At 51.1% G+C, this 11626-nt stretch overlaps 1 protein-coding gene across 2 annotated transcripts in view; it reads right to left on the reverse strand.

Annotated features, from left to right (window-relative positions):
* Positions 1-11626, reverse strand: part of Asator (tau-tubulin kinase asator) — a 237581-nt gene that overhangs the window by 19909 nt on the left and 206046 nt on the right. For both annotated transcript variants that reach the window (XM_077694763.1, XM_077694764.1), the window contains exon 10: positions 301-1893. In XM_077694763.1, coding sequence (XP_077550889.1) covers positions 301-1893 — 1593 coding nt within the window. The remainder of the gene's footprint in view (positions 1-300; positions 1894-11626) is intronic.

Here is an 11626-nt window from a genome sequence, read left to right on the forward strand (position 1 = left end):
TGTACTTGTGTCTCAGCTCTCGTAAGTTGAAAAAAATGCATATTCCACATGGAGGATCTTTGCTTTTGTCATTCACCATCCCCAATTATTTGTGCGCGCCACCAGTACGCGATATATCATACACACAAGAACTGCAGAACAGTGCATGAACACAATCGCAGCAGGATTCGGAGTGTCATTCCTTTAGCGTAACCGCGTTCATCTTTCACCTCCACACATTGAAGCACTTACCAATGGTCGTCAATAGCTTTTCCAGCATTGGTAAAGCTGCTTTATCGCAGAGTTAATTTTGTTACTCACCGATCCAGGCCTATTGTGGCGCTCATCAAGCTCGCGCCGAGAGCTCGGTGGCGTGTCGTGGAGTCCCATCAACCGAAACGCCTCTGGGAGCTCGCACAGGCTGATCACAGACATATGGTGCACGTCTCGAGGTGGCGTTTCGTATTCGTCTTTGGAGTTTTCATCATCCGCGTCCGTTCCTGATCTCCGAGCCCGCCAGAGTCCGGCCTCTTCAATGTTGCCCAACGACCAGCGATCCTCGCGCGAAGTAGGAGGTAGAGGTGCAGCGGGAGCGTCGAAGTAGATAGAAGGCTCGTCCGAGTGCATTCGCGTCAGAACATGGTTCCCGGCCCAGACCCGCTCCGGAGGCGTCGGGGGAAGTCCGGGAGCCGAGAAGTCTTCACGGCGGCTCCCCAAGGATGGCGACCTTTCCATGCTTGGCTTCTTGAGTATCCCCCTTGGCGCTGGCGTGTTCGTAGCGCTCGCCGACCTCTGCACAGAGCGGCTGACCGACTCCTCAGGGCGTCGCGAATCGGTGTCTTTCGTATCATCCGGTGTCCGCAAATGGATTGACGGTAGGGACGCCCTCCGCTCCTCGGCTTCCTCACTCGGTCTTGCAGCGACGTTGCGGGCCACGTCCACCTCGTAGACATTGTCGTCGAATGAAGCCTGCTGCCTCAGGGGCGGCTGCAGGTGCGAGCGAATATGCAGCGCCATCGATGGGCAGCTCCAGACCCTCGGCAGCCCCAGCGGCACGGGGCCCTGCAGAGGGAAGCCCGCCAGCGTGATGTGGTGCTCAGCTGGCTGGGAGACTGCCCGACGCACGGGCTGCTTGGCGTCCTCCTGGATGACCATGCGCCCTTCCTCGAGCCTCTTCCTCCTCTCGTCGTCCACTGCTGCGGCACTCTTGGCCACCTTGTCGAGCGCGTAGCCCGACGAGTCTCGCTTGACCACTCTGTGGTCTGGCGAGGTGAGCGGTGCGTTCTCGTCCATCTCGTCATGGTCCGTTTCCTCGCTGTCGTCGAAGGACGCCTGCCACTTGGACGCCAGCGTCATCGCGGCCGCGCCCCCCTTGGTGACCTGCTGCATCGCCGAGATGTTGTCGTCATCGGCCACCGCGAACTGCGTGAGGGACACGTCCCGATGGTAGGGCCTGCGGTTCAGCCTTCGGTGCTGCTGGCGCTGTTCTAGGTTGGCGCCTTTCGGATCCGTTGGAGGCGTGCTGACGGGTGGCGGCGTCTGCTGCTTTGAGCCGGCGACGACGTCTCCTGCAGCCGTTGTCGTGAGCTGCAGCACTTCGTCCAGCGGCGAAGGTCCCTTGGACAGGTCGGCAGTCTCCGGCTGGGCGGGTTCTTCGACTTCAGAAGATGGCGCCGCTTCGAGCGCCTTCCCGGCTGAGTGGGGAAAGCTCATCGGCCCGATGTGGAGACGTGGTAGCTGCGGTCGCTCATGATGCCTTGGTGACCGCTCTTCGCGCGAAGGTGAGTCCCGAGCCGAGGCAGTGCCGGCATCCACGAGGATTCTCGGTGCTGGTTGCGGCCTCTCTCCGTTGTTGGCATGGCCGTTTTCAGCAGTTTCCGATGACAGGTCTGCTTTGTTGTCCTTGGCCAGCTTCTGCGAAAGAGCAAAAATGGCAAGGTACTATTGAAATCGCACCATGCATGCGCTTTACTCTTATGGTCTGAATAGAGACAAAGGCCAATTTTAATTAGGGGGTTCAAACCACGGAAGCCATCTGTGGACGTATACAATACACATTTTTGAACTCCTCATCACTTTCAGTAAGTTGGGAAGGCGAAAACGTTGCTGAGAATTAGAACGCTAGCGACATGACATGGCGATAGAGAGATATACCAGCATTGCAGACGCCACAGCACTATAATACGGTCTTGGTGTCGGCTTTGGGTAGTGCCTGCGCTAAACCGGGGGCGAATAGTCGTTACAACACCTTTAGACACCAACGCGCTTGCAGCGCCCTTACGCCTTCGCAGATACTAGAGGTATCAAAAATATTCTTCCTATATTTTCATCCGCGGGGTTTAAGGGACACTAAAGGCTGAATGATATTTTGTTTTAACTGGAAGATCATACGTTTCTTAGCTGACTTCGCTTTTTTGTTCGACAAGCAACGATCCGTTGTTTGCTCAGAAATAAGTAAATAAAGCTGATGTTCTTCCACCCGCTTCCCTTTCATTTTTTGTGACGTAGCCATTGCGTCACCAGTTAAGAACAAAGCTCCAGTGCGGCGTAGAGCGCAAACGCTGGCAGCGCTAGATTTTTTGTCTACGAGCCATGGCCGACTACGGCAGCGTTTCTCTGGCCAAGGAGCTTGGCTTAGGCTTTTATGATTTTTCACCAACGGAATGCGATACGCGTTTAGATGCTCCAGCAGCCAGTGTGCCGACCTACTCCGGTTTCCCAGACCCCATCACCCAGCAGCGAGCATCGAGGGCTGCGGCGAACCGCTTTTGAAGCAACAAGCACCGTTTCGAATATCAAGCGCGGCGTCCCGGGCTCGCGGCTGGCGACGTTCAGCACGGTGCCTTCAATTCACCAAGTGTGGCGATCGCAGCCATATCATATTTTCTCTCGCGTGGCACGAACTTAGCGTGAAATAAACACTCATCAGGGCAGCCGTGTCCAGTAGTCCAGTAGTCGTCGTTGCTTCGCGGATTCCGCGTGGCTCAAACACAAGGCCAGACCGACGCACTCTTCATGCATTATAAACGGCGGCTCGAGGCGAACGGGTGGATGAGTCCGCTAACCAGTACATTTCCGGGGCAATTATGTTCGAACCAGGTGCGCTTTGGGGATAGCAACATTTTAAATGAAGTATTACTCCTCCCCGTGCTTCTCCTTCTTCTCCTCCTCCCGCTGCGCGCGCGGAGAACTGGAAATAGGAAGCTCTCTTAGCCACCTGCTGTGCACCTTGTTTCTTATGCGGATTCCAATTATGGGACTTAAGCTGCTTCCTGCCGGGTTAATTGCTTGAGGCTCGGGCGCCCACCACCGCAGGTTGTTGACTTCCCTAATTGAGCACCAATACTTTTCGCAAACGACACTGAAAGCATGATGGCTAACTGAATAGTGAGGGAAACATTCTACGTGACAGGGTATAGAAGCTGTAGTCTATTTTTGAAGATACGATGAGGTCTCGGGACACTTTAGTTTATGTTCATTTGACGTGCTCATCTACTCAGGAACTGTTTATTTTAGAAAAATATCTACAGATGCTTCTCCAAACTTTCGCCGTGCAACCTCTTTTATGCCATCCCATGCATTATTACGCAAAAGCGTACGGGGCTTCATGCCCTGTTTTCATGCTTCTGAGTTTTCTGCCTTATTATACTGCCTAAGCAAGTTTTCTGCCTTATTAAAAAAGCTTCTTAAGCCTACAGATCAACAAGAAATTTATTCAACATTTATGAACCTTTCTAACTCTAAAGCCCTAGACACCGATAATCAACAGATCAAACCCATAAAATATGTCATAGAAATTGTCGCCGCAGTACTCGCGCATATTTACAATTTATCATTTGAAAGTAGCACATTTCCTGATGATATGAAGAAAAATAGGGTCTCTGTGTTATACAAAAATGGGGATAGGAATAACAGATCAATTTGTCGACCAATATCAGTTATCTCGGTTTTCTCTAAAGGAATGGAAATATTACTGCTTTCAAGAATAACAAGCTTCTTAGACAGAGTAAACATCTTATCCGACGCACAGTTCGGTTTCCGGAAAAACAAGTCCACAGAGAAAGATTTATATTACCATATTACAAAACATTGAATATTACAAACATTACAAAACATTGAATATTACATATTACAAACCATATTACAAAATATTGAAAACAAGTGTTAGACTCTAGGCCTTTTCATAGATTTTACCAAGGCTTTTGATTACCTCAACCATGACATTCTATTACATAAATGTATGCCTAATGGTATTCGTGAGAATCCGTTGTCGTTACTCCGATCCTATTTAACGAATATGCAACAATGTGTAACATCTTATCCGACGCACAATTAGGTTTCCGTAAAAAGAAGTCCACAGAGAAACCTTTATTGACAATTAAGAAACCATATTACAAAATATTGAAAACAAGTGTTACACTCTAGGCCTTTTCATAGATTTTACGAAGGCGTTTGATTGCCTGAATCATGACATTCTATTACATGAACTTATGCCTAATGGTATTCGTGGGAATCTGTTGTCGTTACTCCGATCCTATTTAACGAATAGGCATCAATGTGTATGTACCGATGGTCATAGCTCACCGTTTTTACCCATAAGAAGTGGTGTGCCGCAGGGCAGTGTAGTAGGGCCCCTGCTTTTTAATGCATTTATTAACGTCATAACAAAAATCGACACAGTAGGACAATTTATAATGTATGCTGATGATTTCACGATACTGCTGTCTGGTAAATGCGTAGAAAATTTATTTTTAAACTGTAACAGCATTATTGAGAAGTTGAACTTTTGGTGCAAGTCAAACATAATCAACATAAACCCAGTCAAAACAAAACTAGGTATTTTCCGAGCATAACAAAAGCCAGGTAAACTAAACCATGTAATTCAATATTCTAATTATATAATTGAAATTGAGAATGATATTAAAATCCTTGGAGATACCTTTTCAGAATGCCTAAGCTGGGATAGCCGTATCAATAAATTTCAAAAAAACTTTCTTCGGCAACTGGAGTATTGGTCCGCACCCAAATGCTCCTCCCCAGAAAATTAAAAGTAAATCTATGTTACGCATTGTTTGAGGCCCACCTCAACTACTGCAGCTTAGTCTGGGCAACTACAACAAAAACAAACATACTGAAAATTCAAAAACTCCAGAAAACATTTACGCGTCTAGTTTCATGTACACACGAAGACGCGTCGGCCGAAATGAATTTCACTCAACCGCCAGGAGATGACGCTACAACGCAATCTTCGGAAAACGCCTAGACCACTGTTGGTGCCACCCGTAAACCCGCTTCCACAGCCCGATCCCGCACCGAAGTGATCACTGTCGGCATCCAACTTCCTCCAGGCACCCTTACTACCAAACTACCTCTTCACGACTTGCTCACCGCTATTGCCTCCGCTGCACAACTTTCCTCCAAGACAAGTGAAGAAATCACCCTCCAGGCGAAGCCCACTCAAAGCCTTGTGTTTTTAAAACCTCACTCCCCCCTTACCGCTCACCTCCTACTCTCTCTCACGTTCGGCTTCAAGGTAAGACCATCAGCATCAAACCTTATGCTCGCATCCCTCCCGTCTCCTGCCTTGGTGTCATCCATTACATCGGCGGCCATTTCACTCCTCCTCAGATTATGCAGGAGCTAGAGTCGTATACCCCCGATATTCTTGCTGCACGCATGATGGGTAGCACCCAATCAGTTCTCATTACTTTTGCTAGCACCGTAATCCCCGGCTTCATATATTTCAAACGTGTTACCTTTCAAGGTCGCCCCCACAAGCCTAAACCTCCCACATGCACCCGCTGTCTCGCTCTGGGACAACGGGCTCACCAGTGCCCGCAGCATAGTGCTCCGGCCAAGTGCCGCCGTTGTGCTGCCCCTCTACCACCGGACCCTAGCACCCACGTATGTTCTCAGCCCTGGTGCATTCATCGCCGCAGTAAACGCCGGAGGGTCCCCTTTAGATACCGCAACTGTCAAGACCCTCAGTCCTGAGACAGCGGAAGAGACGGCAATAGCCATAGCACTTTCACTGAAACCCACCCAACCACAGTAATCTCAGATTCTAAAACCGCAATTAAAAATTTTGCTGCTGGCTTAATCTCCAAAGCAGCACTAAAAATTTTGAACCGAAATCCCCCCTTATACCCCGTAGAACTTGTCTGGACACCGGCGCACTCTGGCTTCGACGGAAACGAGGCAGCTGACGAAATGGCCCGAGGCCTCACCATCCGGGCTGGAGCTAGCCTGTATCCAAACCACGGAGCCAGATCTACACGGGACAGACTAGTGCCTTACAATGACATCACGCAACATTACCGCCTCTGCCGCCGGGTCTACCCTCTGGCGGAAAAAACCTAACTAACGAGGAAGCCCACGTCTGGCGCCTCCTACAGACAAACACGTTCTGAAACCCCGCAAGGATAACACACATTCACCGGTCAATATAGCCCACTCCTGACTGCCCCCTATGCGGTGCCCTAGCAAATCTACCTCACATAATGTGGGTCTGCCCTCAAAATGGTTTTCCCTTCATCACATCCGAGGAGCAGTGGGTGGAGGCACTGCGTAGCCCGGACCCAGGCGTGCAAACCACCCTGGTCACCCGAGCTACCAACGTCGCCGCTCGGCTCATGCCTGTGGCCACGAGTATCCTCTGACCTAAGGAGATGCTCAATAAAATGTTTTAAGTGCAATGCACTTCTTAAGCGACCCTGAACCTGCGTCCACCGGCGATGTCCGCGCACGTGGAGATGGGCGCGCGCAGCCTGTCCGCTGACATAGCACATACCCACGTGGGCGATTGGCCAGGAATCTCCTCGTCTTCCTTGGCAACGGGGGGAGATGGGCGCGCCTTGCCTGGCCGCTGACATGGCACATACCCACGTGGGGGATTGGCCAAGAATCGGGCGTGAGAAGGGCTAATGCACCTGCTTAAAGGAGTACTGACACGAAATTTCAAAGCTGAGATCCGCTCTAGCAATCAAGTACAACGACAACACAAATAGGTGTCTGTGAATAAATGCATCTTTCTTTCTTTGTAGTTGTGTGTGTGTGTGTGTGATCTCTCTTTCGCGAACATTACCGAACCGCGCAAATTCAACTCGTGCATTCGCACTTTCACATTCTTCCCCTCGGGGAAATGCGGGGAATTTTTCTCTCTCTTTCTCTTGCAAAGTGAACACTCACCCCTCTCTTGACCCTACCTGCGACTTCCTCCTCGAAAAGCAACGCGCATGTGCTGAAGCTGCGTTTGAACACCGCATAGCTTTGTGCCGGGTCACAAAGGACACCCCTTGAGTTTCGTCCTCTAAACCTGCATCTGACTCACCGGTCACATCCCAACCGGGCTCGTACGCTGCTAAACCGAAAGAATCGGCGGTGCCACCGCCCGCTTCCTCCAATGCTACACACTCACCGTCCTTGAATGAGGAGAACCGCCACTCTTTCGACCTCCGACTCGCGATGCTCGAACGCCAGCTGCGTGAGCAGCAGCGCATTTCCCAGGAATTGCAACAGCAGATTCTGTCTCTCACCGAAACACTCCAAGCAACCACCACCAGTCTTACCTCCCAACTTGCGCAGCTCAATCAGCACCTTGCCACGTTCACCACAACTCCCTCTGCAACCCAGCTCATGCCTTCGGCAGACTTAGTCGAAAGCACGTCCACCGCCCAGCACACTCGATTGGTTCAGCTCGAAACCGCCATCCTCAAAGTTATTACCGTGCTGAATGCCCAGTCCGAGCAACTCATGTTCTTTGGTTCCATTGCTATTTCTTTACAAGAATTACTCCAACCGGGTAAGAAAAAGGACCGTACTTCTCCATCCACCGCTACCTAGATGTCAAGTGCTGAGGGTTTGGAGGTGGTGCAGTGGAACTGCCGAAACTTATGCAATAATAAACGCCTCTCATCAGTACCTCCTTAACCACCATTTTTTCCCTCATTTTCATTTGATACAAAAGGCCCGGGCCACTAGTGCCATCCCAGGTTACCGCGCCTATCATGCCGTTACAAGCACGCCGCTAGCATCCATTTATGTGCGTGGCGACATGCTCGTGAAACCAGTCGACATACTCTGTACCTTTCTCAAATATTTATTCGGCGTGGTCTATTATGATCCTTCTTCTAAAATCTCACTGGCCCTTCTCTCTTTCTACAACCCTCCTGTAACTTCCTCTTTATTCAGTGCGCTAGGTAAGTTCCTTCACTCACTTCCGTCCACCACCAATATAATCGTTGGGGGTGACTTCAATGCCCCTCACACGCTTTGGGGCTACCCGCAAACCCTCAAACCCGGCCGCCTTCTCCACTGCCTTGTACAGGAAGGCCACCTCACCCTTCTTGATACTCCGGGCTTCCCTGCCAGAGCCGGCACTACCTCACAGCGGCCCACGATCCCCGACCTTACTTTCTTTCGGGGACCCCTTTCACTTCAGTGGCGGGTCACAGCGGAAAACCTCCTCAGCGACCAATTTCTGATTCATCTTTCCATATCCGTTTCCCACATCCCGCGACGTCGCCTCGTCACTCACATTGACTGGGACGCCTTCCGCACGGCTCTGGCCTCCCACTCCTTTGAGTCGTATGAGAATTGGACGTCAGGCATTGCCGCTGCGCTTTCGAGCAGCAGTCGTCGTGCTCGCATCCGTCATCCGATCCAAGACCCTGACCCTCACTTTCTCCGTTTATGGCGCCGGCGTAAACGACTGCAGCGCTCCTTCCGTTCCAAACCCCAAAGTACTCAGCTCGCTTCCAGATTCGGTGCTCAACGAGACGAGATTGTTGCCCACTGCGCTTCCCTCAAACATTCTCGATACGAGACGAGATTGTTGCCCACTGCGCTTCCCTCAAACATTCTCGATACGAGACGAGATTGTTGCCCACTGCGCTTCCCTCAAACATTCTCGATGGAATGCTCTCTGCGACAATCTTGACTCTGCTTTGAACTCACGATCGACATGGTCTCTTTTTAAATATCTCCTAGGCACTAAGCCCACGCTTGCTCCAACTTTAGCTACAACTCTTGCTCCAGGAACAGCCTGCGACCTCTTCAACCAACTAGCCCCTCTTTATCTCCCGCCCCCTCTTACCCCTAGCTATATGGATTACTCAGGTAAATCTAATTCTGATCTAGACCGCCCTTTCACTCTCCAGGAGCTCGAGGCGGCCCTGGTTGGCAATGCTAAGCGTTCTGCTCCTGGGGAAGACGCCATCACATACACGGCTCTCCGCAACATCCCTGACAATGCGAAAGAGTTCCTCCTCCAGATTTTCAATCAGGCTTGGGAGAGTGGCAGCCTAGCTAGCTCCTGGACGTCTTCTCTTATTACCATGATTCCCAAACCTGGAAAACTTCCTTCCATCGCTAACCTTCGGCCTATATCCTTAACGTCATGCATTGGTAAGACCCTTGAGCGTATGGCTGTGCCTCGCTTCTCTGAATTTCTCTAAAAGAGGGACTTCTTCCCTCATTCTCTCAACGGATTCCGTCGCCGTGTCGGTGCTCAGGCTATGTTTTTGCTTGTCCAGCACACCTTTCTCTCTTCCACCCCCACCCAAATCCACGCTCTGGTGCCCGTCGATGTCCGTAAAGCCTTTCTTGGTGTGTGCCATGATCACATCCTGGCACAGCTTGCCGCAATATCCTGCGGCTCCCGCATGTACTCCTATCTCCGCTCCTTCCTGTCTCACCGAGTGGCTCGCTTTGAAGTCTACTCTATCTGTCCGACACCCACCACATCACTCGAAGCACTCCTCAGGGTGCTATTCTTTCCCCCACCCTTTTCAATATTGCTATGACTCCTCTGGCTTCCCAACTAACTGAAATCCCTGATCTTCACCACATTCTTTACGCCGACGACATCACCCTTTGGTGTTCGTGTGGCTCTCCGGGCCATGTGCAGAGCACCCTGCAACGTGCCTTGGATCTCATCGACTCTTTTCTCACCGCTGTTGATCTTTCCCCTGCTCCTGAAAAGTCCGAGCTTCTCCTTCTCAACCGTTCCTCTTACCAGCGCGCCCACAATTCCATCATCTCTCTCCATATTTCTGGACCTCCCATTTTTGTCGTCACCAAATGCAAGGTTCTTGGTTTTCCTTTGCTGCAGCCAAGAACATACAAGCCCTACACAGTGCCGTCGCTACCTGCCACTCGGTAACCCACCTTCTACGTCGTGTGGTCACTCGACGTGCGGGTCTTCACGAAGCTAATGCCTTCAGCGTTGCTCACGCGCTCGCCCTCAACAAGTTATTGTACTTTATCCTTTACATCTCCTCCACCAACACTCAACCCAATACCCTTGAGACCGCCTTGCTGGGACTGTTCAAAGCAGCACTGAACCTCCCTATCACCACTTCTACAGATAAGCTGTTTCCCACGGGCCTCTTTCATTTCCTTCGCTCTCTCCTCAATCTTCATCGGGATTCAAAGCTTTCTCGGCTCTCCCTTACCCGTCAAGGTCAATGGTTACTGGTTCAGGCGGGTATATCTTCGATTCCCGTCTACCCCATTACCCCTCCCGACGCAAATTCGGCGCCCAACCTTCGTATACTCCCTCTCCCGTCAAACATGTCCCCTGTCCTTCATGCAGGTCGTCGTCAAGCGGCCGCGCATCATCATTCTCCTCTTTTCGCGACCCCCGGGGTATTGCTTGCACAGATGCCTCCTGTGTGGCGCCTCGAGGCTCGTGCGGTTACGTTCTGTACCACCCTCACCTTGCTGAAGTAGAAACCCACACTAGCGGCTCGTACCTCCACCCTCCTGAAGCAACGGCTTTTGAGGTTCTCGCCATTGCCCATGCCCTTCAGTCATTTGCTTCTCCCCCCCCGTCCCAAAATACACAGTCTTTTCTGACTCTCACGCCGCTATTAAAGAGAAACAAAATAGCTCACTACCTTCTATCCTTCAACAGGAGGTCGAACGAGCGGTGTCCGCTCTACAGCCATCCTTCGTTTTCCTCCGTTGGTTCCCTGGACATTCCGGGATTGACGGCAATGAGTTGCCGCATCAAATCACCCGCGAAACTATTCACCGGGCACCGTAGATCCCCTGGCCCGGGCCCTCGGAGGACCGTGCGAGGCTCTCCCCTCGCCGTGCCATCAAGGAGGTCTACCTTCAGCTCCGTCTTGACAAACGCCCCTACCCGCCTCCTCACCCATCACTAACCGGAACGGAGGCTCGACTCCTACGACAAATCCAAATGAGCGCCCTGATCACTCCCTCCCGCCTATTTCTCTATCGCTATAGATCTGACTCCTCTTGTCCCAACTGCCCCACTGCCTACGCTGATTTACGTCATTGCATATTCTACTGCCCGGTGGCTCAGATATCCGACTCGTATCCCTCCCCATCCATTTCCATCACCACCTGGACCAACTGGTTTGGCTCTGAATGAGAAGAAGAACAGCGCAGACTGGTCGCCCAGGCGGTCGACATGCTCGGCCTGTAACTTCGGCCGAATAAAGGTCTTTTCTACTCTACTCTACTTATTTATCCCCAACCAGATGCATCTTCAACTCATTTAACATAATATATTTTGAGCATATGTACACTTTTCGTATCTTGCGTTCTTTTTGTTTTTCTTGCACTGCGTCAAAACAATTTTTAATATCCACAGCGCAGCTTGAAGGTTCAAATCATATAG

This window comes from Haemaphysalis longicornis, unplaced genomic scaffold (genome assembly GCF_048455015.1).
Source record: "Haemaphysalis longicornis isolate Haplotype H1 unplaced genomic scaffold, Haemaphysalis longicornis Haplotype H1 scaffold_13, whole genome shotgun sequence".
Lineage (NCBI taxonomy): Eukaryota > Metazoa > Arthropoda > Arachnida > Ixodida > Ixodidae > Haemaphysalis > Haemaphysalis longicornis.